The following is a 27,179-nucleotide window of genomic DNA, read 5'->3' as shown; positions in this document are numbered from 1 at the left end:
GCACCCTCCTCAAAACTATCAAACCATTGCCTTCGCTCTACTCAGGTCACTCAATCCCAGTTCTGCAACGTTACCTTCACGATTGAGCAAGTTAACATTAAATTTTTTTTTTTAAAAACCCTAATCTTTCAAGACATATGTATCCCTGTACTGAATAACCATGTTATATTATTTCTTTAACCCATATCTTTCCTCTCTGTTCTGACTCCTGTACATTATAGTCCATTTCTCTGTCAAATCCATCAGCTAAGGCTCAAGTCCATCACTTAAGGTCCAGTTCCTATTCACACTGAGTAGCATGAAGATTAAAGGCTGCTCTATGCTAGAAAATTACATCAAACCAGCAATGCCATTCAGGGATGTGAAAAATCCACACCCTTGAGTGACATAGTTAAGATGACCTAAATCCCCATGTAGACAGCACTAGGTCGATAGAAGAATTCTTCTAATCATCTAGCTACTGCCTCTCTGGGAGGTGGATTATCTACGCCAATGGGAGAACCCCTCCCGTTGACAAAGGAAGTGTCTACACTGAAGCTCTACAGAAGTGCAGCTGTAGTGTTTTAATTGTAGATAAGCCCTAGGATACTACTCACCACATGTAAGGATGGCAAAATTAGACTAAAACAAAGCAGGAATGGAATTCTCTGTCACAAAGTGTCTTTCATTGCCTTATATCCGATATCAGTAGGAGTCCCCAAATAGCTTTCTTACACTAAGCCACCTGATGACTGGTACTCTATTGTTTTTCCTTATTACTTTTGGTTTTTAAATAGGACTCGGAGGAACCAAGTATATCTCCTTTGAAGAACGGCAGTGGCATAATGACTGCTTTAACTGTAAGAAGTGTTCTCTTTCATTAGTGGGCCGCGGCTTCCTCACAGAAAGGGATGACATCCTTTGCCCCGAGTGTGGGAAAGATATTTAAAGTTTAAAACAAGGAGGAAAGCAGAGTTGTGCTTGCAATACATATTTTTTGAAACATGCGATGTTGTGTACTAGCTTTAGTCAACCATATGAAGACTTTACTCTTCTGTGTTTCTCAGTACCATTCACACCACGTAACCTTTTTTTCCTCCAGACTGTCTAAATCCGAAGGCGGATTGGGAGGGGGGCAACAAATGATCTCAGAATCTCTAGATGGGTTGTTGATGGTTAAGAATTTACACAGTTAACCAAGATAAGTGCAAGACTTGATATATGAAATGTTTTGACGGTTATTGACATTTTCTTTTCTTCACCTAATATTTGAATTTACAAACCTTAGTCTTTAAGAGAGTGATATGTTTGAAGGATTACAATGACTATGTGCTATAACTTCATAGAGAGAGATTCAGGGTGAAATCTTGACCCACTGAAGTAAATGGCAAAACTCCATTTGACTTCAATAGGCCAGGAATTCAAGCCTAGTGTTCTTGGAATGTGTAATTGCAGTGTGCTGTCAAGTGTGTAGAAAGATGAGAATGTAGCATGTGTATCAGTGTTAAAGGATCTGTGCCATGCCTTAACTAGGAAAAAATGATTAATCAATCATTTAAGTGGGAGTGTTCTATAACAAATATTTTATTGCATGACTAGATGATCATTGTGTGAAATACAAATTCTGTTGTCAGTATCAATTGAAACTACACTGCATAGTGTATTTCTTAAAATAATAAAATCATTTAATAAATTCAAATTTTTTGTGATTTTGATTTTTTTATTACTTTTAATGTGTCAACATTTTCTAAAGTAGAGTGTGCGTAGAACGCTTCCAAAGTTTAAAAAAATACAACATAAACCATATAAATACAACCCACTTCCCCAAAGTACCGGTAATACTGAATTTGCAAGGTTCTGATAATTATCCTCAAATGGACGCACCAAAATAGCAGGTAATCTCCCATTGATTCCAATGGGAGGAAGACTCTCCAAACAGAAATGAATAGTAACTAAAATGTGCAAAAAGACCAAAGAAATATCACCCACTACAATAATTAATGTATGCTCAATTGCTGTATTTAAAAACCGGTAAAAAGTATTCTTCTGAAAATAAAGTTTTAACATCAACTACAATTTGAGGTAGTTGGTCAATTTAGAATCCATATGGCCTTATATAAAAATGCTGACCATGTCCAAAACATTGTGTGATTTTATGGGTAAAACACAGCAATTGGAGAGAAAAAATGTGTCTGATCACTAACTATTGGAGATATTTGCTACTAGCAGTCACAGATGAGCCACATGCCACAGTAAGCAGTCTCATCAGATCATACCTTCTATAAACTTATCAGGCTCAGTCTTGAAGTCAGTTAGGCTGTTCCAGAACTTTACTCCTTTATTGGTTAGAAACCTTCATCTAGTTTCAAGACTAAACTTTTTGATGGCCAGTTTATATCCATTTGTTCTTGTGTCAACACTGGTGCTTAACTTAAATAACTCCTCCCTCTCCCTAGTATTTATCCCTCTGATGTATTTATAGAGAACAATCATCTCTCTCCTCAGCCTTCTTTTGGTTAGGTTAAACAAGCCGAGCTCGAGTCTCCTCTCATAAGGTTACTTTTCCATTCCTCTGATCATCCTAGTAGCCCTTCCCTACCCCTGTTCAGTTTTAATTCATCTTTCTAAAACAGTGGTTCTCAAACTTTTGTACTGGTGACCCCTTTCACGTAGCAAGCCTCTGAGTGCGACCCCCCTTATAAATTCAAAACACTTGTTTATATATTTAACACCATTATAAATGCTGGATGCAAACCAGGGTTTGGAGTGGAAGCTGACAGCTCGCGACCTCCCCCCCCATGTAATAACCTTGCAACAGCCTGAGGGGTCCCAACCCCCCAGTTTGAGAATCCATTCTAAAACATGGGAGACCAGAATTGCACACAGTAGGAGCCTAGTTAACACTGAAAAATATAATTTGTCCTTCCTCTCCCCTCTCCATTTTTTTTTTTTTAATATAGTTCTCACAGCTAAACGCAGTTGTCTGCTGCAACCTCACCCAGAGCTGGATACAGTGTAATAGTTACTTGGCTTGTTTTACATATTACTTTTTAAGTACACCCTAATTTAATTTTTTTTTTTTTTGTACCATTGCTGACACTGTTTCCATTATTTTTTGCCTTCAGCCCCTTAGAGCTCTGCACGGATACAAAATCTGTATCTGCATCCAATCCGCAAACATGGTCGGTCCACAGCTATAAAGCAGATTTGCAGGACTCTACAGGTCTTTCTGTTATTACTGGTGTGGTTTCATGGACTGAAATTAGAGCTGAGGAATAGCGACTTTTCTGAGTCTGTGCATGCAGCACTGGGTAATTCAATTAATAGCTCCATTTCCCCACCTGTAACACTGAGATAATATTTACATCCCTGAAGTTTATACAGTGGTTTTATAAAATGGGAGAGCTGTCTCTACAGCTATTTTTATCATCTACCTATCAATTTTTCTATGCCATATTTGTGAATTTGATTATTCCTCAGAGATTAATCTCTTTGTCTTTGTATTTAATCTTATTTCAATATCAGCCAGTTTCTCCAATTTATCAAGCTTGTATTTTATTCAGTCATACCTTCCAAAGTCTTCATGTTACCTACAAATATTTCAGTTTAGTTACTGTGCTTGCTCGGTACAAGACAACTTCTGAACAGGCCACTCACTATGCTACAAGTGGTATGAATTTGTAATGAACATTACTGCTAGAGAAAAACCAAATTAACATCTCAAAATGTATTCATGAATGGACTTTAACTGTTGACTGGTATATGAATTTTTTGGGGTGGTTTAGCCTCACCAGGGAAGGCATGACTTTAATCCAGCCATGTTGTTTATTTGTAATTTACATAATTCTTTCTAGGTCTAAACTCAAAATTTAGCAAACAATTTAAGAGCTCAAGAGAACACACGAGAGATTTATTTGTACAGAAGTCACAAAGTAACATACCTGCCATGACAAATGTTAATTTTAACTTTGCATAGCTACTATTGCAACATGTGTATTCACGTCCAACACCTTTTCATCTGGCACCATTTCTAGTTTAGATTTGCTACAGAGAAAATTGTGGGTGATAGAATGTGCTGGCAGTGGAATAATATCATGAAAAACAATCCATTGAAGGAGACTCCTGGCACAAACTTCAAGGATGATGGCCATGTCAGACAGTGAATACCCTCTTTATGCACTTTCCAGATGGAAGTAATTTGTATTCAGCAGGAGTTGGAGAAGATCAGTCAGTTAATTATACCTGACGTACTTTCAGAATAGAAGAATTTTCCTGTCATAGTTACGGATGCAAATCAGCTTTCAGAATAAAGAGAGAAAAAGCAACTTTGGAAATCTTTGTACCCAACATGGGTTACTTATTACCTGCAATGAATCTCCTTTAAAAACTAAAATTAGTATAGCAGTGCAGTTTGTGTAGGTAACTCTCATATATACAAGTAGTTCACAGTTCTGTTTGCACAATCACATTATTTAATAAAGATTAAAAAAAAGCCATCCAGTCCCAATTTTGGTTTTACAATATCAGATAAGTGAACACTATCATTTTTATCATCACTTTCTATGTGAGCAAAAATGCACTTAACATATACAATACTACCCACCTATGTCCTTATACTGCATCTATCACCATGGTATCTGATCATGGTACTGATTGCATTCAGGAGGCTCTCCAAGCAGCATGCCAGAAAAGTGATATTCTAACCACTGTAAATAAATTATTCCAAAATACAGTAGCAGTTGTCCTTGAACGGTATACCTGGATGTATGGAAACCTTAAGCTCAGATGATATACTTTTTCTACATACTTTCAGAATAGGTCACTTGGTTTCTGTATCCATGTTTTTATCCGAGACATCTGTTGACAAGATTGTTCCCATATACGACAGGGTACTATCAGCTAGTCCAGGGGTAGGCAACCTATGGCACACATGCCAAAGGCGGCATGCGAGCTGATTTTCAGTGGCACTCAGACTGCCCGGGTCCTGGCCACTCGTCCAGGGGGGCTCTGCATTTTAATTTAATTGTAAATGAAGTTTCTTAACCATTTTAAAAACCTTTTTTACTTTATAATATATAACTAAACTATTGTTGAATGTAGACTTATAGAAAGAGACCTTCTAAAAACGTTAAAATGTATTACTGGCACACAAAACCTTAAATTAGAGTGAAAAAATGAAGACTCGGCACAGCACTTCTGAAAGGTTGCCAACCCTTGGGCCAGTCTAAACCTTCCAAATGTTTCCATGTTGTTGGTTACCAGAAAAGTTCATTTTTATTTTAAGGAGCAATGTCAAGTTCTTTGTTATATTGGGAATAAAGATTAGAAAATAATGTTTCAAGTTATATGCTGAAAGCCCCAATGAGCAGGTTGTAGCCAGACCAAATTAATCTCTTCACTGCTGGTCCATAGAAGTTCTATGGGATTCCTAAGATATCAAGCCAGTTTCAAAGGGTACTTGGGGTATAGGCCAAATTCCACTAATTTAGGCATGAAACAGACTTCCAAACTGGTCATCCACAGAGAACTAAAGCCAGATTCACCTACCCTGTTTGTCATGTTTGTTGTTTAAATCCATCAGTTTTAGATTAGTATGCTGGTTGGCCCAACAATGAGAAGCAGTATATTTAGAATTTAATTTGTCTGCTAAAGCACACAGGTGGCCTCAGGAGTAAAAGTAAGTGCTGTTTTCTAGTATCCTAGATCTGTTTTACCTTTACATCATTCAGTGCAAGGTCAGAAAATTAAATTTTGAAAAACTGTACAATACACTGAAAAGTTCTGACAGGCCAATTTCATGCTCCAGCAGAGTTCATGTGATGTCATCAGCAGTGCAAGCTGGTGCACTAAGACTGAGAGAAAAACATGCTTGTAAGTTGTATGTTGGAAACCTCTCTCACCCTTCAGCTATTACTCTGAAACCAATGGATTTTTGAAGTCCTAATGTAGTCCATTTTGATTCTACTATAATTGTTGCACATGCCCTTTGTTATGCTCTCGGCAAACTATTTGGGCACCATGTGACCCTCAAATGAACTGTAATTATGTTCTTCTACCTTCCACACAAAATTAATTCCTTCATTTAAAACAAACTGAGAAATAACAGTACTCAAAAACTAAATGTGGAAGCAGAAAATAAAGTGTAATTTTCTTACGAAATACTGTTACTTTAGGTTTAATTCTAGTTAAAAGTTGAATCACAGTGAATAAGAAATTCCTCTTCTACTTCTGAAAAAAAAAGCATTGTCAAACCACACAAAGGCGTTCTTCCTCAGGATATTCCAAGATGGGAGCCTCCTGTAGCTTTTCTTTCCTGAGTGCCTCCTACAGGAAGCTATAACCTGATCAATTGGTTTTTTCCCCATTTGCTGAGCTTCTGACTGCAGGAATTAGCCCTCTAAGGAAAGGCTCTGGAATGTCCTGCATGCAGCAGAACCAGAGTGGAAAGGGTCAAGGCAAAGAGCTACACACAGATTACCATAGATCCTGCACACTGCAGGGCATAGCTCCCTAGCAATCTCTTCAAGACATCTACCAGGTGGGTTTGGGGAGACAGGCCAAAATTTCAAATTTAACTTTAAAAAAAAAACAAAACCCCAATATATTCATCATCATCGTGTACCAGTAACCTTCACAATGTCAGCACAACTCTAGAAACAGTGTTTGATAAAAAAATAGCCAGGAGAACATAAAACATCATTTTATATGTAATGTCCTGTCAATGTTTTTCTAATTTCATGCTAGCTTGGCAATGTATCTGGGATCAAACAATAGTTTTAAAGAGATCACGCTTGGGACCTGAACTTCTTCCCAGTGTTCTTTAAAATAATTTTTTTTTAAAAATAGGTGAGGACCTGAAAAACCAAGTAGTACACCAGGTATCTATGTTGTGCACAATATAGAATAACCCAGAAGTCACTGTCACAGTTACCCGGTTAACCATACCTTTGACCCCTCCTAGTCACTTCGAGTGCATCCCCTTCTCTCAGGTCTTAAACCATCATCTGTCTCTTTAGGTGGAATCACATGATTCTCTCACTCTCAGACCAAGCCTTGGGCTGTAGTTACAGGTGCTAACTGCAATTACCTCAGCAGGTGTGACAGAGGCTCAGTTCCCTGCATACTTGTTCCCTACAGGAGTAATAGCAGTGGCAACCAGTGAAACAAACAGCATTCTTAAAGCAAAGTAGTGTTTATTTAGAACAGCATTTCAGAGAAAAAACATCTTAAAAAACAATGAACCAGCCTATAGGCACATCTGCCTTTCCCTAAGACTTACCGTTTCCTGGATCTGGGGAAAGACCCAAATCTTTCAGCGTCTTCTGCAGAGCCTCTTTCTGTGTCAACCTGTCCCCCTGCAAACGGACCCCCCAGAAAGGGCTTTTTAATTGTTCTTTTGATCTCCGGGATCCCATCCTGGCAAAACAAGGCTTGTATTTTGGCTGGAGACAATCTTTTCTCCCACCAGCTTGTAACTGCCCCTCAAGGTTGGTTTGGAGGTTGCTTGTCAAGAGCCTGTGTTGCTTCCTTGCTTATTTTCCCTCACAGCCCCCTATTAAGCTAGAACAGGGTTTGGCAACCTTTCAGAAGTGGGGTGCCGAGTCTTCATTTATTCACTCTAATTTAAGGTTTTGCATGCCAGTAATACATTTTAACGTTTTTAGAATTCCTCTTTCTATAAGTCTATAATATATAACTAAAGTATTGTATGTAAAGTAAACATTTTAAAATCCTTATTTAAGAAGCTTCATCTAAAATTAAATTAAAATGCAGAGCCCCCCCAGACTAGTGGCCAGGACCCAGGCAGTGTGAGTGCCACTGAAAATCAGCTTGTGTGCCATCTTCGGCACGTGTGCCATAGGTTGCCTACCCCTGAGCTAGAACAATGCATTCATACAGGAAAGTCTTATAACCCAATATACATTAACTTCATCTCACTGATCAGCTCTCACATTTTTCATAAAAGGTATCACCTCTCAGTATTCTTAGATTATTACATGGACGTGGAATTACTGTCTCACTTCCAATAACACAAGTGATTTTATTAGAATTATTTTTGCAGTTATTAAACTTTGCAAATTAGGTGTGCATCAGAAGCTACTGCTGCAAAAAGCAATCAACATCTGGATGAAAAATTCTGAAGGTGAACCAAGATACAGCAGTGAAACTCATTTCTACAGCAGAGAGCTGGACCAGGCATAACCGGATCAAATGAAAACCTGGAATTCATGTCCAAATCTCCCCTGCCCTGTACAGAAGGGAAGAGAGCAGTGACTTCTGCAGCCCCCTTTGTGAGTTAGGATATATAGATGTAGGAGAGGGCAAGCCCTAAAGAACCCATTTTAAAAAGGGTGATGAATGAAGCCTCTGAACAGCCACGGACAGGAACTGCCTTAGCAATATAGTTTCAAGAAAGCAGACGGGAATGCTGGTTTCCCAAAACAAGTATGGAGGCACTACCCTAGCCTTCTATGAATCCCCTTGACTTATCCCTCAAGGAGCCAAAACTGAAGCCAAGACAGAATGGAAAATTTTGCAAGGGGAATCTTGAAGATTTTTCTTCCCTAAACTCCCTTCTCTCCAGATTTTACTGTGAGCAGTGAAAAAGCTAGATCTGGCCTAGAGTTTTTCCATTATCTTGTATAGTTAAAAACAAAACAACCCCCCTGATGTTCTTTGATTTGCTTTTTAAATGAGTAGCATGCAGACATGTGGCCATTTATTTTGTGGGGGAAATTTCAGAAAATTCATCTGCGTAAAATTAAACATTTAAAAAATGCTGTTCAGATTAAACATGCAGTGATCTATACTTACTTCGAGATACACAATCAGGGAGGGAGGGAGGGGAGAAGACTCAACTTAAAATCTATCACCACCCAAGGTACACAAAGCCAGTTCTTCCCTGGAGCATAGTTGAGGTCGTCAAACCAGATACACCTCTACCCCGATATAACGCGACCCGATATAACACAGTAAAGCACAATCGGGGGGGCGGGGGGGGCGCGGCTGCACACTCCAGCGGATCAAAGCAAGTTCGTTATAATGTGGTTTCACCTGTAACGCGGTAAGATTTTTTGGCTCCCAAGGACAGCATTATGTCCGGGTAGAGGTGTTTAATGGTGCCCTCTGGCCTTAACAAAAAACAATCTTTATGTAAATATGACCTCTTATCACAGAACCATAGAGACTGCAGGAAGGGATACTTGAACAAATAACTGCAGCTATCTGTCATTGGTATATTTCTTCTATAGAGCTGGGTATTTGGTTAAAGATATTTGTCGATCACTTTCATTCTTTAAGCTATTTTAAATATTGCAGTGGTTTGTAAAATGTACATATATCTGATAATAAAATAGTTAAAAATTTTGAAAATGACACTAATATGAAAAAAGTTAGTTTTAACGGTCTTGCCAATTTACTCCTTTTAATGTAATATTTTGTTTGAAAATGTATGCATCTCAAATATTTGAAAGGCAGATGTTTTCCAAATAATTTCCTAAACTGCATAATCTTTCTTCCAAGAGCAAACAATTTACATTCAAGGAGCTCTAATTAGGGAATAGCTAGAAAGTGTGCCTTACATGGACAAACTTACTGCTATCATAATCTGTATATAAAAGGAGTCACGCAGGTATTGTATGCAAACTGGTAACATGCTGGTCATTAATATTATTGCATGATGCATGGATGGGTGGTGTAAAAAGACTTATAGGTATGTGCTGGAAATATATTCTTAAAATGTGTTTTGCAAGCAGTGCATAAGCCCAACCTGTCCGAGACAAAGGAATATTGTTTCGCTTGCTGGACTATGATGTGTCTCCAATGTAAATTGAGCAAAGCCAGGCCAAAAACAATGGAAAGTACATTTATATACAAGATAAATAAAGCCATCAAAATAGCATGTGAGGGAGAGGACCATTTAACCATCACAACTGGGGATGGAGGCTATACCTCCAGGCTCTTAAAACAGACAATGGCCTTTGGGAAATATAAGCAGAAACAGAAAGCCATTTTGGCATCCATCACACAAGAAGCCAGAGCTCTTGAAATCTTAAAAAAGTGGATCCCTTCAGCTAAGGGGGCTGATGTCTCTGGGAACTGGCTATAGGTGGGAAACCTGCTTAGACAAAGACTAACTTTCTGAAGTTATTTTAGTCACTAGAAAGCGTGTTTTGTTTGTAACCTACCTTTCATATCTCCAACTCTTGCTTGAAATCATTCAAACCTATGCTCTTTGTTAATAAACTTATTGTTTTGTTACAAAACTATCTCAGTGCTGTTATACTGAAGTGAAGTGTAAGTCTTCAGCTATTGTAACACTGATGTGTGCTCTGTCTCTTTGAAGGCAACAAACTTCTGTGAGTGTCCATTGAGAGGGACTGAACACTGCAGGAGGACAACTCCAGAGAACTTGGGTTCACTGACGGTTACCTTCAATGCAAGGTTTGGACTGGCAGAGTCTTGAAGCATTTGTTGGCAAGGCAGGTGTGTCAAGCTTGTCAAGCTGGTGTGTCAGGGAGCTGAAACATAGCTCAGCAGCAGCAACGCTCACTCTTCCTGAGGCAGAGTGGTAACATGGTGGCTCACAATTCTGGTTATCCTGAGTAAGATATCACAATAATTATTGTGACAGGTGTTCTAAAATTAAATTAGGTTTATGGGATGATTTAGTAAAAAAGTGTAACATTTACGAAAATTACAACCGCAATATTGCAAACACTTATGCACATACTTAACTTTAAGGAGTAGTCTCAGTGACTTTGAGTACACTTCAACATCACTATTTCAATTGAACAGGTTTAATTACATTACAAAATAGATCTACACTACTGAAAAGATTACTTTTAATTCAGTTTATTTAAATAGGATAAAACTACTTAAAAGACCACTCTTTACATACAAAATGTACATTAACATGTGAAACTTTTCTGTACTGAAGTGTAAAACCTGCACACAGGTTTTAGTGTTTAGTAAAAGGAGACGAGCACACAATATTTTAAAAAAAAAAACAACACACATCATTCTTACTATTTTACAGCATTCAGAAGTGCCTTTGATTCCACAATAATGAATGGGAAACTCCTGTCTCAGCCATATCCGACGTAGACTACTGTTCATATTTTCAATACATATACATTTAAAAAAATTCTAAGTAAGCTTTCAGATCGCTGCTGACAGCATTTTCAACTGGCTTAAAGCCAGAAAAAGGATTTCCTGCATGTTTAAATTCAGTGGTGACAGGCTTTCATATGGGAGGAATACAAATTTCATATTAGTTTTTGCATATAGAAGCTTTACTATTTACCATATACACCCAAAGTAGGTGCAGGATCAGGTCCACTTAACCACCAAAATCAATAGTTTTGCCATTGATTTTAATGGACATAGGACCAGATCCAGTGTATTACACCACACAAGTAATAATCCAAATGAAATCCACTGGGATTCAAAGAAAAACCAACAATCTTATTTTAAAACTGTCACAGGTAGGGAAGAGGCTAGACATTGTTACGAGTATACTATTCTAACCCAGTGCAGTGATTGTTGCTTCTTTACATGTTGATGAGAGGAGAGTGTTGGCCCACATTCTAGGATTTCCCACTTTATTTTAACAAGCATTATTATAACTGGGATAACAAAAGAAACTTGTTGCACACACGTATACAGATGTGTGTATATAAGAACATTGCACTAATCCATTTATTATTTTTCCTCAGATTCATACTGAATATAGATTCTAATAATGTGCTTCCATGTGCATTTTTTTTATCTCAAATGACTATAGAAGCTTCAATTTGAAGCAAGAATGTTATATAGTTCATGTGTTATTACTAACTTAACCTGTATTTTAAATACAAATACAAGTCTGTAGTTTTGTTCTGTATAACAAAAATATTTTTTTCTCTAGAATAAAATCTGTCAATGGGATGATTTTATACCATATTGTTTAACTAGATTCTGAAACCCAAACAGGGTTTGGATGCACAATCTTTCATACCACCTGGAACTTCAAGAATTGCGTTGGGTATTTAGCTAGGACATGACCTACTAATCTGAATTTAGCTGTATAGCATAAAATATGAACATTTTTAAGCCCACAAAGGTGTTTTGTAGAGACACACAGGAGATGAACTACAGTATACTTGAAAATTCAAAAGCAGGTTTTTTAGTATCTTGTAAGAACACCCCCTTTGGTGTTCTTACCAAAGGTAGACACTTTTAAGGTGATTGGTGAGACTATGATTCCAGCTTTATATTAGGGAACTTTCAAATTTAAGAAAACTCCACAACAATGTGAATCCCTGTATACTTTAAAGAGAAATGTACTTCAACTGTTCTGAACTACAGGAATGATATATTTACATTTCCAGGACCCCCACTAATTCATGGCCATGTTACATGCTGGATTTTCTTCTTTGCTTCTGTAGGTTTTAGGTCATTCTGGAATAGAAGAAAGTATACAACTAATATTAGATGTGCTGCACTAGACAGTATTTAGTAATTATCGTACAATATCCAGAGGGGGTTAGCTGAGCACTTTAGCACTATATGCATCATTATAGTAACTTCCTGATGCCATCTTCTGGAGGAAGTTAAAATGTCAGGCTTACCCAGAAAGTAAAAAGGAAGCAGGAGAACTATAAAGGCTGATAAATCTAACCTCTTGCAAACTCACCCATTTTTTGTTGTGGTGAGCAGGTTTACCAAAAGTATCCCTCTCACTAGGAAAACATGAGTAATTTAGAAATACATCCACATAAGAACTTTAGTCTAAAGTCTGATCCATGAAGAATGTTTTAAAGCAAATACAGGAATATAATCTACTCTTAAAAATCCAATATAATTAAATCTAATTTTTAAAAATTAAAGAATCTTAAAAATGCTGCTGTTCTAAAAACAATTAGACTACCTGCATAAAACTGCTGAAAAAGTTACAACTAGAGAAAAAAAAAATTTCTTTACACTACCACGTATAAATGAGGAACCCATTGCTTAAGCCTCTGTGTGCACTTGCAAATTTAAAAATAAAAAGTTCATAAGAATTGGCAGCAAGTAGACAACCTCCAAATCAATCTCTAACAGTCATCAAAAATAAGAAGGAACCACGAAACAGTCTCCAGTTGGTTAGACAGGCAAATGCCTGGATAAACAGATGGACTTTGCACCATACCCTGAAGGTCAAACCAGCTCTGGCAGACCAAATAGGGGAGCAGGATCCAGACAAGTACAGTTCAACACAGACGCTGACACCAAACTTTGAGAGTGCAAATCTGGGTATTGTGAGCAGCAATTGAGCTAATCTCAGCCACTGGGAAGTTGCAAAGAGAGATGGTCTTTAAGGTAATCAGGACACAGACCAGACACTTTACAAATTAACACCATGAGTGGTTCTTAAAAACAAGTAGCAGCACGCCTGAAATGGCAAGCGCCACTATGCAAGAAGTCTGCTGAGTTTCGTACTAGTGGAACAATCTGCCACTAAGTCTCAACAAGGACCAATGTTAAAACTGTTTTGCTAGTTTAATGCTGCACAGTAACATTCCCAACGACAATGTGTCTCGTAGGGTAAAGATTCTTTACTACCTTATTATGTACATGGTTTTCTTTAATTATGGAAAAAAAAGTCTGCTCATAACCAACAACCTGTGCACCAAAACAGGAAGTCACTTATTCAAAAGAAAATACACCCCTCTTAAAATTATCAATTAAGATTGATCTTCCAGTTATATACCATCCTTCAAATATGCACACAGGAATCACTTCCTGTACAACCAACACTACCAAAGAGTTTAGGACAGGAAGTAAACAACAGTATTACCAAATTACAGCCCAAATTCCTCATGCAATTTTATTGGCAGAACGTGGTCATCCAGGGACCAAGCAACATTAACTCATATTTAATACTTTTCTTCTAGGAACTCTGAAGCCATTGATTAATGAATAGTAACGTTAATTAAACCATTTGCTCATTCCTTACAGCCTGATTCAGCAAGATACTTAAAGGTATATCTAGCTTTAAGCATGAATACTCACACCGATATCTCATGTTTAAATTTAAGCGCATGCTTAACTGAATCTTGCTAAACTGGGACCTAAATTATTTTTGTTAGGCTACAAAAAATAATATAAGATGCAGTAAAGATTTTGATTTCAAGAATGTCAACGGTAATCAATTCTGAACATGAACGTATTTAAATTAGGGCTGCCAACTGATTTAAAAAAATTAATCACAATTAATCGCACTGTTAAATAATAGAATACCATTTATTTAAATATTTGTGGATGTTTTCTACATTTTCAAATATATTGATTTCAATTACAACACAGAACAAAGTGTACAATGCTCACTTCATATTTATTTTTTATTACAAATATTTGTGCTATAAAAACAAAAGAAATATTTTCAATTCACCTCATACAAGTACTGTAGTACAATCTCTTTATCATGAAAGTTAAACTTACAAATGTACAATTATGTACAAAAATAACTGCATTCAAAAATAAAACAATGGAAAACTTTAGAGCCTACAAGTCCACTCCGTCCTACTTGTTCAGTCACTCAGATAAACAAGTTTGTTTACATTTGCAGGAGATAATGCTGCCCATTTCTTAATTACAATGTCACCTGAAAGTGAGAACAGGTGTTCAGATGGCACTGTTGTAGCCAGCGTTGCAAGCTATTTACGTGCCAGATGCCCTAAAGATTCATATGCCCTTTCATGCTTCAACCACCATTCTAGAGGACATGCATCCATGCTAACGAGGGGTTCTTCTTAATAACGATTGAAAGCAGAGCAGACCGACACATGCTCACTTTCATCATCTGAGTCAGATGCCTCCAGAAGAAGGTTGATTTTCTTTGTTGGTGGTTCGGGTCCTGTAGTTTCCACATCAGTGTTTTGCTCTTTTAAGACTTCTGAAAGCATGCTCCACACCTCGTCCCTCTCAGATTTTGGAAGGCACTTCAGATTCTTAAACCTTGGTTTGAGTACTATAGCTATATTTAGAAATCTCATATTGATACCTTCTTTATGTTCTGTCAAATCTGCAAAGTGTTCTTAAAACGAATATGTGTTGGGTCATCATCCTAGACGGCTATAACATGAAATATATGGCAGAATGCAGGTAAATCAGAGCAGGAGACATACTATTCTTCCGCAAGGAGTTCAGTCACAAATTTAATTAATGTATTTTTTTTTTAACAAGTGTCATCAGCATGGAAGCATGTCCTCTAGAATGGTGGCCGAAGCATGAAGAGGCACTCGAATATTTAGTATATCTGGCACGTAAATACCTTGCAAGGCTGGCTACAAAAGTGCCATGGCGAATGCCTGTTCTCACTTTCACGTGACATTGTAAATAAGAAGCCGGCAGCATTATCTCCCTTAAATGTAAACAAACTTGTTTGTATTAGTGATTGGCTGAACAATAAGTAGGAATGAGTGGACTTGTAGGCTCTGAAGTTTTGGTTTTGAGTACAGTTATGTAACCAAAAAAATAAAAATAAAAATCTACATTTGTAAGTTGCACTTTCATGATAAGAGATTGCATTACCGTACTGTATAAGGTGAATTGAAAAATACTATTTTTTTGTTTATAATTTTTACAGTGTAAATATTTGTAATAAAAATAATATAAAGTGAGCAGTGTATACTTTGTATTCTGCGTTGTAATAGAAATCAATATATTTGAAAATGTAGAAAAACATCCGAAAATATTTAATACATTTCAATTGGTATTCTATTTAACAGTGCGATTAAAACAGTGATTAATTTTTTGAGTTAATCGTGTGAATTAACTGCAATTAATGGACAGCTCTATTAAATATTTAATAGGTGAACAAAACCTGTAGACATACCATACAGCACCTTTGTGCTGTGAACCAAACAAATTCCAAAACCACTTAAGTTTGGACATGGGCAGTATCTAAAAGATCTCTAAAGAACACTGCAGTAGTTTAGTGATGTTTTCAGTAGGTGGTACTCTTCCTGCTGGGTCAGTATTGATCTAGTGCTTAAGCATGGCTTTGAAGTGCTGCTGGAAGAGCTGCCTTTGAGATTAAACACATACAAATGAGTACCTGAGCACTCAGAAATTACATGGCATTTTCCACAGAAATCAACTTCCCCATCTGTAAAATGGAGATGCCCTATTCTATTTGGCCTCCTATTAGAAAGATTTTTTAGATAAATGGATGAAAATTGCTTTAAGGCTAGGTCTAATCTCTGAGTTGGGAGTGAGATTCTCAGCACAAGGAGACAGTCACGCTAACTCTGAATGACTTAACACACTACAAATAGAATGTAGCCACAGCAGCGTCAGAGACCACAGGCACGTACTTGGGGCAACTAGCCCCTCTCACTCAGCTACATTCTGTTTTTAGCGCGTTGGCTCAATCAGAGCGAATGTATGTCTCCTCGAGCTGGGAATCACACACCCAGACTGAAAAGTAAACACGTATCCCTAAGAGATTAGCATTATTTAAGAGTAGAGAAGTGGCTTCCTGAGAACATTTTAATTCAGTAATTACATTCTGCCTATCTAAAATTCCTTCTGCACTTCAAATCTGAGATTATTTTTTTTCATTCCTTGCCTGAACTCCCATGAAACATTGCTGTTTCACCCAAATGTAGCCACATTACAGTGGTAAGTAATTCTTTGATGTCAGCCAATATCCCTGTATGTTGGCCCTTATCTCAAAGGATTTAAATTAGGTTCTTTCGGGATAAAAGTTACATAAGCTATACCTACCTCACAGTAGTGCTCTAAAAAATAGATGTAAAGTACTCTTTTCATTCTAGTTTCTGCCCTTTGTGCTCCACTGCACCAGTTCTCAAAGATTCTAATGATCTCTTTTTGGTCAATGCTTAGAACCAGCATTCCATCTGCCTCTACCTGTTGGCTACCTTCAGCACTGTTGCCTATGCTTATCTTCTCAAGATCTTGCCCTCCCTCAGTTTTTGGGACTCAATCTTCTCCTGGTTCTTCTTCTACCTCTCTTCTTCAGTGTGTCATTTGCAGGATCCTCCTTATCCACTCTCAGATTTTCTGTGGGGGTTTCACAGGGTCCCATCCGTGGTCCCTTCCTCTTCTCCCTTTATACCTTGTCCTTGGGTAATCTTATTTGTATACAAATTCACTAGCATCTATCTCTATGCTTACAACACTCGAATATGCCCGCCCTCCCAGTCCAAACTTAAGTTCTTGGTCTTTTCCTTCTCAAACCCTCCTGCCATCCTCCTCCTCAATCACTGTGGACAATATGACCCTCTTCCCCTGTCACTCAACCCTTGTAACCTGAGTATTATCTTGAGCATTGCCTTCTCTAGGTCCTCATCTTGCCAATTCTTACTACAAAACATCTCTAAAAATATAGCCTCTTCTCCCTCCACACAGCTATAACTCTCATCCAGACCCTCAACAATGTGTGTCTTGATTCCTGCAACATCCTTTTCTTGAGTGGCCTTTTCTCTTGCCCCACTCATAGCCACTCAAAATGCTACTGCAAAGATCATTTCCTCAGCTTGTCACTTGAAACCTCTCTTTGTATCACTGCACTGGGTCCTACTTCTTCAGTGCACCAAACATGAAAGTGAAGACACGTAGTTCAAGGCCCTTCACACCCTGTTCCCCAACCTATCATCTCTCATACGCTATCACAACGCTAACTCCTGCCTCTGCTCTGCCAATGACACCAACCTTGACTGCCCACTTGTTAAGTTTTCAAGCATCTTCATGCTTTCTCCCATGCTGCTCCTCATGCATGAGGAGCTCCCCAACATCCATAAAACCACCTCATTGTACTCCTTCAAATCCCTTCTTCTTTGCTGTGATGCTGTTACCCCGGAATTGAGGGGTATGTTACACCAGAATTTGATCAAACTAATTGCAGCCATATTGTGTGCATTCAGTCACCATGAATTAATAAAATAGAACACCGCATAGTTAAGGGTTTATTTGGACAAGGAAGGCTTTTGAGAGAAGGTCAAATACTAGCTGCAGGCTTGCAGTTTCTGCTAATCAGAATAGGAGGAGGGGAAAAAAGATTCAACAAATTATAAGTCTGAAAGAAAATAAGTGGATGAAGACTTTGAGCTTGGGTGCCTTTGATATAGAAGTTTATTATAGCTAAGATTGCTAGGAATGTTTTGTTGATGACTAGTTGACTGAAATTAGAGGAAGTAATGACCCACTGGGGGTCGTTATGAGCTGTGTGTTCTGTAAAAATTTAGTTATAAAAAGACTAGATTTAAAGCGCACTCTGGAGCAGTTTGCTGAAGCTATCCTGAGAGACTTTTTCCTGACACCATACTCCCCGGCAGGGAAGCGATCAGCCATTGCTGACCTGCTGCTAATTACTCAATACCATCTCAGATTTTAGGTAATTATTTCGGATGTCCTAAACGTATTGCTCGTGTGTGTGCACGCTTAAATCTAATAAATAGTTGTTTTAGATAAGAGCACACTTCCTTGTATCAATCTTTCATAGGACGGAAGCATTGTGTTCCCATTGATTTATTCCTGAGACCACCTGGAGTGAAACAGTTAATCCACAGCTTTGGATTCTGAAAACCTTGGGTAACAATGCCTACAAAAGCAACTTGATAACAGTTAGACAGCTGATGTGCTGAGAGAGCGGACTATCATACTGAACAGTATTATCTCATTGTTGCCTTGTGCTCATTCATCTAATCACATGTGTCTCATGTCTTGTACTTAGACTGTAAGATCTTTGGGACGAGAATCATCTTTTTGTTTTGTTTGAACGGTACCCAGACAATGGGATCCTGGCCCATGACTGGGACTCTTAGGTGATTCTGCAACACTAGTTATTAACATGAGTGATGAGTGCTAAAGAATTAGTATTTTACTGGGAGGGCAGTCTAATGGATAAGATACAGGACAGGGAATCAAGAGACCAGAGTTCTAATCCCAGCTCTTATGCAATTTTAGGCAAGTCACTTCATCTCTCTGCACCTCTGTTTACCCTCCCACCTTCTGGCTGTTTGGTTTCTTTACACTATAAACTTTTCAGGGGAATCACTGTCTCTTGCTATGTGTTTGCATACTACCAACCATACTGCACGTACTACAGTAAAGCATATACCAAATCATTATATAAAATGACTTTCAAGATAAAACTAAAATATAACAGTTATAATGTTATAAAAGGATTCTCAATATAGGGATCTGAGGACCTACCTGCTCCTTCATAGGCTCAAGGAAAAGATTTGCAAAAAACTATACAGTGGTGTAAACATACATACCGCTGATTCAGATTCTTCTTTTGGAGCTGCTCTCTTTAATTTCACAACAGCAGCTCCTGCTACAGGGGTCAAAGGTGGCACCTTCAGATTAGCCAATATGCTATTAGTCACTGGCACACTGTTCTGTTTAGCCTCATTCTTCCTAGTTTCCAGTTTAACCTCCTGTGATAAACTGGAGGCTGAAATGTGTGTTGAGGCGTTTGAAGGAACAGATAATCTCCTAAAAGTATCGGCAGTGATTCCAGCTGGAGGAGGTTTTAGGCGATCAGTAGCTCCGTTTTCTGTCTTTTTCACTTTTATACTTGTACTTGTTGAACTGCCATCAAATACAATTAGTGGCCGTTTCCGTAAGCCTTCCACAGTTGTAACACTGAAAATACAAGTTTTAAAGTTCTCAGAAATACAAACTAGATTATCAAGAGTTCCGTTAGTAACTCAAGATATAAGCAATGTAAATAGACAATTCAAAAAATTAATCTAGCCCAACCTGGCAATATTTGTCAATGTAGTTTTCCTTAAACTGTTCTACTCATTCCAATTTAAATTAAAGCAATTGCTTCAAAAATATCAAGCTAGCCAATTTAAACTAATTCCAAACAATACAACTGTCAAATTTAGCAGAGCCTTAATATTGTTCTTTACAGTTATTTTAGGATTCGACTGTATCAGAACAGATACAATTTATTCCAGATATAAGGCAAATATTTGAGGAGCTGTGAATTGCCTTCTTCATTTAAGTTAAGATTCACTGGCAGTTTGAAATTTTATAAAAATCACTGCTCCTAACATCTGCATTTGTTCATGATTCTTACGGTGAGAAAGCCCAAATGGGGGCTAGACAGACTATTAGTGAAAATATTTCACAAAAAAATAAAAACAAACAAACATAAATAAATAAATCCCTATTTCCGAAATAAGTTGTTCCTGAGCCAAAATAGTGGGTCTAATTTATTTTTTGTTGGAACTGCTCGTGCTTTTCAATCTACATGCAATCAGGTCAGGCTAATTAAATATTTTATTTATAAATAGAGGAACACTGTAAAATTGTGTAGATCCAAAAGATAATTCAAAAGGCAAACAAACAGCCTAAGTGGCAAAAAAGTTTACATATGATTTTAACATAACTATCCTTTTACACATACTGAAGTAAGGACTAAAAGAATTCTAAACCTCAGGGACATGGATGAGACAATCACCAGGAAACCTGAATATCTGTAAATTAATTAAATTAATTCAGTGTCAACCATTCAGTTTGCTGATTTTTCATTTGTGACAATACCTTATCTTTGTGATATACTCCACAGAAGTTGTTCAAATAAAGTGTTACTTTATAACAAGTACCACTGAGGTGGCTATACACATGAGTGGTTTAGATATACATGGTTATTTAAATGTAAATAATCAATATACTTTACATATTTAATACCATACATGTTTAATAACTAGGTCATGACACCCATATGATTCAATTACAACATCATTAGAACAGCCACTAAACATGGAGTTGCTGGTAGCCTTTAAATGCAAAAATAAAAGTAATTCCAGAGATCTGCTGGATGATAGAACTTACCAACGTTTCTTTAAAAATGAAAGGAACAATAGTTGAAGAGTGCACATGCATCCATGCTCACAAGACAACATTAACTGACAGTGCATCAAAGCTGGCCATCAGGTTTGCCTTTTATTATACAGCAATTGTGCTTAATGAATCCATTAATTTAACACTTAAATTAGCAAAATACTTAAAGAGCCTAATAAAAGCAACCTACACACACACACAAATGAAGTGAGTTAATCTCTACCACTCACTTTGGATTTTTCCTTACAACTTTTATTCCTGACAACAGCACCCTAATCTTGAATGCACTCCATAATAGTTATCTTCAATGTCCACTCCCAATATACCACAATATAAAGCTATACTATCTGTTTCAGTCTCCTTCCTTAACATGCCTAAAGATGTAGCAGATATTCCTTAGCTAAGAATTGCTCTTTAAATACTCCATGTTGTGGATACTGACACTCAGGAGCTACATATATGTTTAGGTAGGATATTTGGTATTTATTATTGTGGGGATCACTCATGTTGTATTTTTGAGGAGTAACAGCACCTTTGTTATCACAAATGACAGAGTGATATCTTATAAATAACATATTCCTAAGGAAGCCACTAAAGCAGAAAACTTCTCCTGGCAATCAGGGAACTCTGTTTCTACAGAATTTCAGTTTCCATTCAAAAACAATTCAATTTGTAATCTTTAAAGTTGTGAAGATTACCTGCTGAATGTGAACAAAATGCAAACTGATGTAGTGTTGTCTTCCTGAGCCTGCAGACAGATATCCTGAAACAACAGAGAGGTATAAACTGTCTAAGACCCAACTCCGAGCCCCAGCACACAGTCTAGACAGTTGTGCTGTGCTCTGGGGAGTTCTTCAAGGTCTGGCAGGATGATACAAGAATCCTTCACTCCAAACTCCACAGCAGGCAAGCTACTCTTTGGCAGCAACACAGCTTTATCACCGAAGCAGCTTCCATACTGTGTTACGGGGTATAACCGGTAGATTCATCTCCCACACTCACAAAACCCTTCTTCCCAGCAACACTCAGGCAGCCTGGGGGAGTTGAACTCTACAGTACACAGAGGATGGTTATGAAGCTCCCCAAATTCTGCTCCATCTCATGCAGAGAAGAACCATATTGGTTCTACTAAAAGGTCATCAACAGCCATGGAGGGGACAGTATACACTCCTAAAAGGTGTGCGAACTACTTTGATTCATCTCACTAGGGTGTTACAATAACTCAAGTTTCTCTATGTCCGTTTTAGTTTTGCTTACCAAAACTGCTGTAAGTCTAGAACTTTAAAAAGCCTTCAGCAGCCTGTCTCCTACCCTCTATACACTGTGTGCATCATGAATGCTGGCAGTAAAAAGATAACCCAATAAAATACTAGCTAGACAAAATTATTTTTTAAGCATTGAATATGAACAGCAGATTAACTACTGAAAAGTCTTGAAGTTGCCTAATAGTGGCTAATCCAGGGGTGGGCAAACTTTTTGGGCCGAGGGCCACATATGGGTGGGGAAATTGTATGCAGGGCCGGGGCAGGGGGTTGGGGTGCGTAAGGGAGTGCGGGAGGTGGTGCAGTGTGCAGGAAGGGACTCAGGGCAAAGGATTGGGGCAGAGGAGGGGTGCCGAGTGTATGAGGGGGCTCAGGGAAGGGGGTTGGGATGCAGGAGGAGGCTCAGGGCAGGGGTACAGGAAGGGTGTGGGGTGGGCAGAGGGCTCCGCGTGCGCTGCCCTTGCTGCGCCTCCAGGTACATGCCCTGAAGCTCCCATTGGCCGTGGTTCCCTGTTCCAGGCCAAATGGGAGCTGCGGGGGGGCGATGCCTGGAGACATGGGCAATGCACAGAGCCCTCTGCCCCCACACCTGGGGGCTGCAGGGAAGTGGTGCCAGCCGCTTCTGCAGAGTGGCGCATGGCGCCACGGGGGGCAATCCCGTGGGCTGGATCCAAAGCCCTGAGGGGCTGGATTGGGCCCGTGGGCTGTAGTTTGCCCACCCCTGGGCTAATCAGTAGGAAGCACTTAAACTGTAATTGGCACTTTCAACATACAATATATTAAACACCAATAAAATAATCTTAATGCAACCCTTACAAAAAACACAAAGTGGCTGTCTAAATGGGCCTATTTCTATTCTTTGGTCTCCATATATTCATTACTTTTTATTATAAAATGTGTTTAACTATAAACAAGTTTTATTTGTACCAGCATAATTATTTCTAATGTGCAAACGCAAACTCTGCTCAAGTATGAGATCTATATGTAGTGTAAAATTGGGTACAGGAATTCTTAAGAAATGTAGATTTCTTGGTTGCTCATCTGCATGCCTGTACCAAAAACTCAATTCCTGTTCAGCTATTTCAAAACGCTGCTAATATATGAGATCAGTTATTGCAGGCTTATGTCTGCTCACTGGCTGAAGTACTGTAGAGTGCATAAATACAGACAGACAGCTAGATGTATTCATAAAGAAACTATCTAATACACTCACATAAAGCTGTCGGAAACTGAGGCCCTGAACCTTTAATGTGAAGCAGAGGGAAACCCTTTAAAATCACAGGGATTTGACATGGATATAGAGATCTTTCCATGAACATCGCATTACAGAATTTGGACCATAGTGTGGAACTGAAATATAAATAAAATAAAGTTTTCAGACCACTTTATTTTCTGATCAAAATTGAGTTTAAGGCCTTATATGAGAGAAGAGCCATTTAACTAAAAAATTGGTATTGAATTACTGGCAGGTACAATAAACACACTTTTGTTGCAGACTGGTGCCCATGCCCCTTACTCAATTCCTAGCACACAAGCAAGCATAAATTACTATGGCCTGGTCTACTGCTTAAAAATCTGGTCAACACAGCTTCATTAGACAGGGGGTATGAAAAATCCACACCCCTGACTGGTGTAACTATGTTGAACTAACAACCAATGTAGATGAAGCTACATCAATGAAAGAATGCTTTTGTCAATGTAACTACCATTGCTCAGGGAAGTGGTATTCCTCTGCTGATGGAAAAACCCCTTCCATCAATGCTGCACCAACACAACAGTGTTATGCCAGCACAGCTACAGCAATGTACCTACATGTATATAGTCTCTGTAAAAGAATATAGTCTCTGTATAGACATACCCTATATCATTCACAGTCGGTTAATTATATTATGCCTTGATATTGATTTTTGAGACATGTTAATAGTAACTAACAACTACAATTAGTAATAGTAATGTTACTATTATTACTTGTCATTAACTGTTACTATTAACAATGACAAGTGCTAAGCTTTTCATCCCTTATCTAGCTCTGTCTGTAAAATGAGGATAATGATGCTTACCTCCTTTGCAAGGTGCTTTGAGATCTACTGCTGAAAAGCACTGTATAAGAACTAGGTATTATTATCATCAGCGTTCTATTGCGCTACAATTGAACTTCTTCCCCTTCTGGGTCACCATTATGGTAATACATTCTGATATCTCACACAGCATCCCCTGCAAGTACTAGCAACATGTACAAAAACTGTAATTTACACATTTTATGGACTGATTAGAAAAAGATCAACCTAATTATGTTTTCCAAAATGTGCCAACGGCTATCCAGGAGTTACAAGCACAATTGAATTACCTTTTACTCTCATTTTTTGTTTCATTTAGCTCCCTTTTCTTTTCCATCATTTTCCCCCATCTACTTTTGGGTAAGTCCCGCTGAGGCAATGGTATGGCATGTTGAACATAGAGATTAGTGAGGCCATCTTTGTCGAGCTTTGCATTATTTTCAACTAGTATGTTCTTCTGTGGGAAAAGGAACATAGCCACTATTAACAGGAGAAACTTTCAAACACAAATAACTTTAATGGCACTTTTTTTTAACAGTTAATTTAACGTAACTAACATTTTAAACAAGTAATGAAATAGGTGATTTACAGAACACTGCAGATCAATACATACATTCGTGAGACTCCACGCAGGTATAAGGATGTACCTGCATGGACCCAACAGCAGGATCACAGCCCTTGTTAGCTCATCTGAAAAAATGGGTTTAAATAATTCTCAGAGCACATTCTAGTTCAATTAAACTCAATGCAAAACATTTTAAATTATGAAGATTTCTCTGAATCACAGAAGGGATCAAACCAACTTTAATGGGTTTTCCACCTTATCTGCAGAGAAGCTACGACCTCTTCATAAAAATCACACACAGGTGGTCTATCAAGTCCCTAGATCTGGAGTCCTGATTCCCCAGCTTCCAAAACACAAGCTTCTACCATCTGAGCAGAAGGCAGATCTCCATTAGCTATCTATAGTCGAATGCCGATTTTCTAAGATACAACCAACCAAGAGCAGGTCTTCACTGCCCTTGGTTGGAGATCGATATATTGGGGATCGATTTATCGCGTCTCGTCTAGATGCAGATAAATTGATCCTTGAACACGCTCCCCGGCGACTTCGGAACTCCAGCTCGTGAGAGGCAGAAGCGGAATCGACGGGGGAGCGGTAGCGGTCAACTCGCCATCGTCCTCACGGCCAGGTAAGTCGACCTAAGATATGCCGACTTTCGGCTATGCTATTCGCGTAGCTGAAGTTGTGTATCTAAGGTTGACCTCCCTCTCTCCCAGTGTAGAACAGGGCCAAGAGAAGAAAACATACCCTCCCACACATATGGGCCTTGAATCTGTAAACCTTTATGCCTGTAACTCTATACGTGAGAGCATATTAAAATTCAAGGTAACTACTCACACAGGTAAGATTTAACAAGTTAAGGATAACAGTACTAAATTATATTTCCAGTTAAACTGATGACAAATAAACCACTATGACATCAACTAGAGTAGGATGACAAGTATCAGAGGGATAGCTGTGTTAGTCTGGATCTGTAAAAGCAGCAAAGAATCCTGTGGACATGCATCCGACGAAGTGGGTATTCACCCACGAAAGCTCATGCTCCAATATGTCTGTTCGTCTATAAGGTGCCACAGGACTCTTTGCTGCTAGAGCAGGAGGTGAACTCAAACTGTCAGCAACAATGTATATTAATAAATGTATTTAAAGTTACTTTCAGATCAGGGCATTTTAATAATGTAGGTTTAAAATAACCCAACAGTTTGACGAATTCCCTTTTAACTTCGTGCAAATGTTCTTTTACTTTCTGGCAAATCTGCCAGCTTTCAAGGTGAACAAGTTATCCAAACCGAAGCGACAAGGCGTTGCTAAAATAAAGCGCTATAATGGAAGCTGACTCTATCCTGGCGTGGAGGAGGCCAGCGCCTCTCCAGAGCCGGCCTGCTATTTTCAAAGGCCGTTTCACAGGGAAGCATCGATCCGCGTGAAACGGGCTCGAACAGGCACGGGTACAACCAGAGCAGGGACAGGAGCTGGGTTACAGCAGCGACCTCCCCGGCTCTCTGCGCTGCCCCTGCGCCGGCACCGAGCCCGGCTCAGGCTGGCACGCGGCAGGACCCGGGCCGCGCGAGGCCGGATGGCTCCCGGGGAGAGACTCACTGCCCGGGCAGGGATCTTCCAAGTCCGCTCTCCTGGCCCAGGGACCCAGGCGGTGCCGGGCGCCCCGCGGCCTCTCTGGGGCTTGGTGAGGGGGGTCCCCCCCCGGCCGCACCTGCTCCAGGGTGAGCCGCAGGAACTCCTGCGACAGCAGCTCCGGGTGCAGCAACAGGTCCGAGTCCATCCGCCCGCCGCCGCCGCCTCCTCCTCCCCGCGCCGCCATTTTCCCGCGCCGATTCCTTCCCGTTGCCGTTCCCACAATGCTGCAGGGTGGCGCGTGGGCAGGAAGTGACGCAATACGGACTGAGGGGAGGAATGTCAAACCCCGCCCAGGCCGGCGCCGGGAGGCTCGTGAGTGAGCGTTACACGTTCCAAAAAAGACGGCTTCAGCCGGGGGTGGGGCTGCGCGCTCAGCTCGCCGCGCCTGCTTCACGCGAGCGTTGCCCCAGTGCGCGAAGCGCTAGAACTCCCACCCCTGCCCTGCGCGCCGCTGGGGCTGCGCTCCGCTGAGCTTCACTTGAGTCGCCCTCGAGGCGCATCGGAGCTGCCTTGTAGGGTTTGCTGGGGGGTTGTGCTGCCTGTAGCTGTCCACAGCATTGATGCCTTGCAGCAGCACGCCCCGCCCCCCCCCCCCCCCCCAGGGAACAGGATCCTGCGGGGCGCTACCTACTTTAATTACTAGCTAGTAAAGTATTTAAGCACATTCTTAATCAGGGCCGGCTCCAGCTTTTTTGCTGCCCCAAGCAGCGAAGCGGGGGGGAAGCCCCCATCAGTGGCACTTGGGCGGCAGCTCAATCGTGCTGCTCCATTCTTCGGCAGCAATTTGGCTGCGGGTCCTTCGATCCCTCTCTTCCTCTTTGGCGGCACTTCAGT

General features: G+C 39.5%; 2 protein-coding genes across 7 annotated transcripts in view; one reads left to right on the top strand and one right to left on the bottom strand.

Moving 5' to 3' along the window:
* Nucleotides 1–1,678, top strand: part of FHL2 (four and a half LIM domains 2) — a 49,891-nt gene extending 48,213 nt beyond the window's left edge. For all 3 annotated transcript variants that reach the window (XM_005306978.5, XM_005306980.5, XM_005306979.5), the window contains one exon: nucleotides 777–1,678. In XM_005306978.5, coding sequence (XP_005307035.1) covers nucleotides 777–928 — 152 coding nt within the window. In that variant the 3' untranslated portion in view covers nucleotides 929–1,678. The remainder of the gene's footprint in view (nucleotides 1–776) is intronic.
* On the bottom strand, nucleotides 989–26,621 carry C1H2orf49 (chromosome 1 C2orf49 homolog). Of its 4 annotated transcripts, none has more exons than XM_065580947.1 (5): nucleotides 26,310–26,583; nucleotides 24,759–24,835; nucleotides 24,436–24,602; nucleotides 19,248–19,617; nucleotides 989–12,420 (listed from the first exon to the last, which is right to left on the bottom strand). In XM_065580947.1, exons 1-5 carry the CDS (start codon nucleotides 26,527–26,529, stop codon nucleotides 12,364–12,366), a joined length of 891 nt encoding a protein of 296 aa, XP_065437019.1. In that variant the 5' UTR covers nucleotides 26,530–26,583; the 3' UTR covers nucleotides 989–12,363. The 4 variants fall into 4 exon arrangements, with proteins under 4 accessions (XP_065437019.1, XP_042710439.1, XP_065437020.1 ...); XM_042854505.2 differs by having other exon boundaries at nucleotides 24,793–24,835; nucleotides 26,422–26,558; XM_065580948.1 differs by having other exon boundaries at nucleotides 24,793–24,835; nucleotides 26,310–26,508.
* Between the last annotated feature and the right edge of the window lie 558 nt (nucleotides 26,622–27,179).

This window comes from Chrysemys picta, chromosome 1 (genome assembly GCF_011386835.1).
Source record: "Chrysemys picta bellii isolate R12L10 chromosome 1, ASM1138683v2, whole genome shotgun sequence".
In the NCBI taxonomy this organism is placed as follows: Eukaryota; Metazoa; Chordata; order Testudines; family Emydidae; genus Chrysemys; species Chrysemys picta.
Note: the sequence above shows the minus strand (reverse complement) of the source record. Positions and strands in the feature narration are given on the sequence as shown.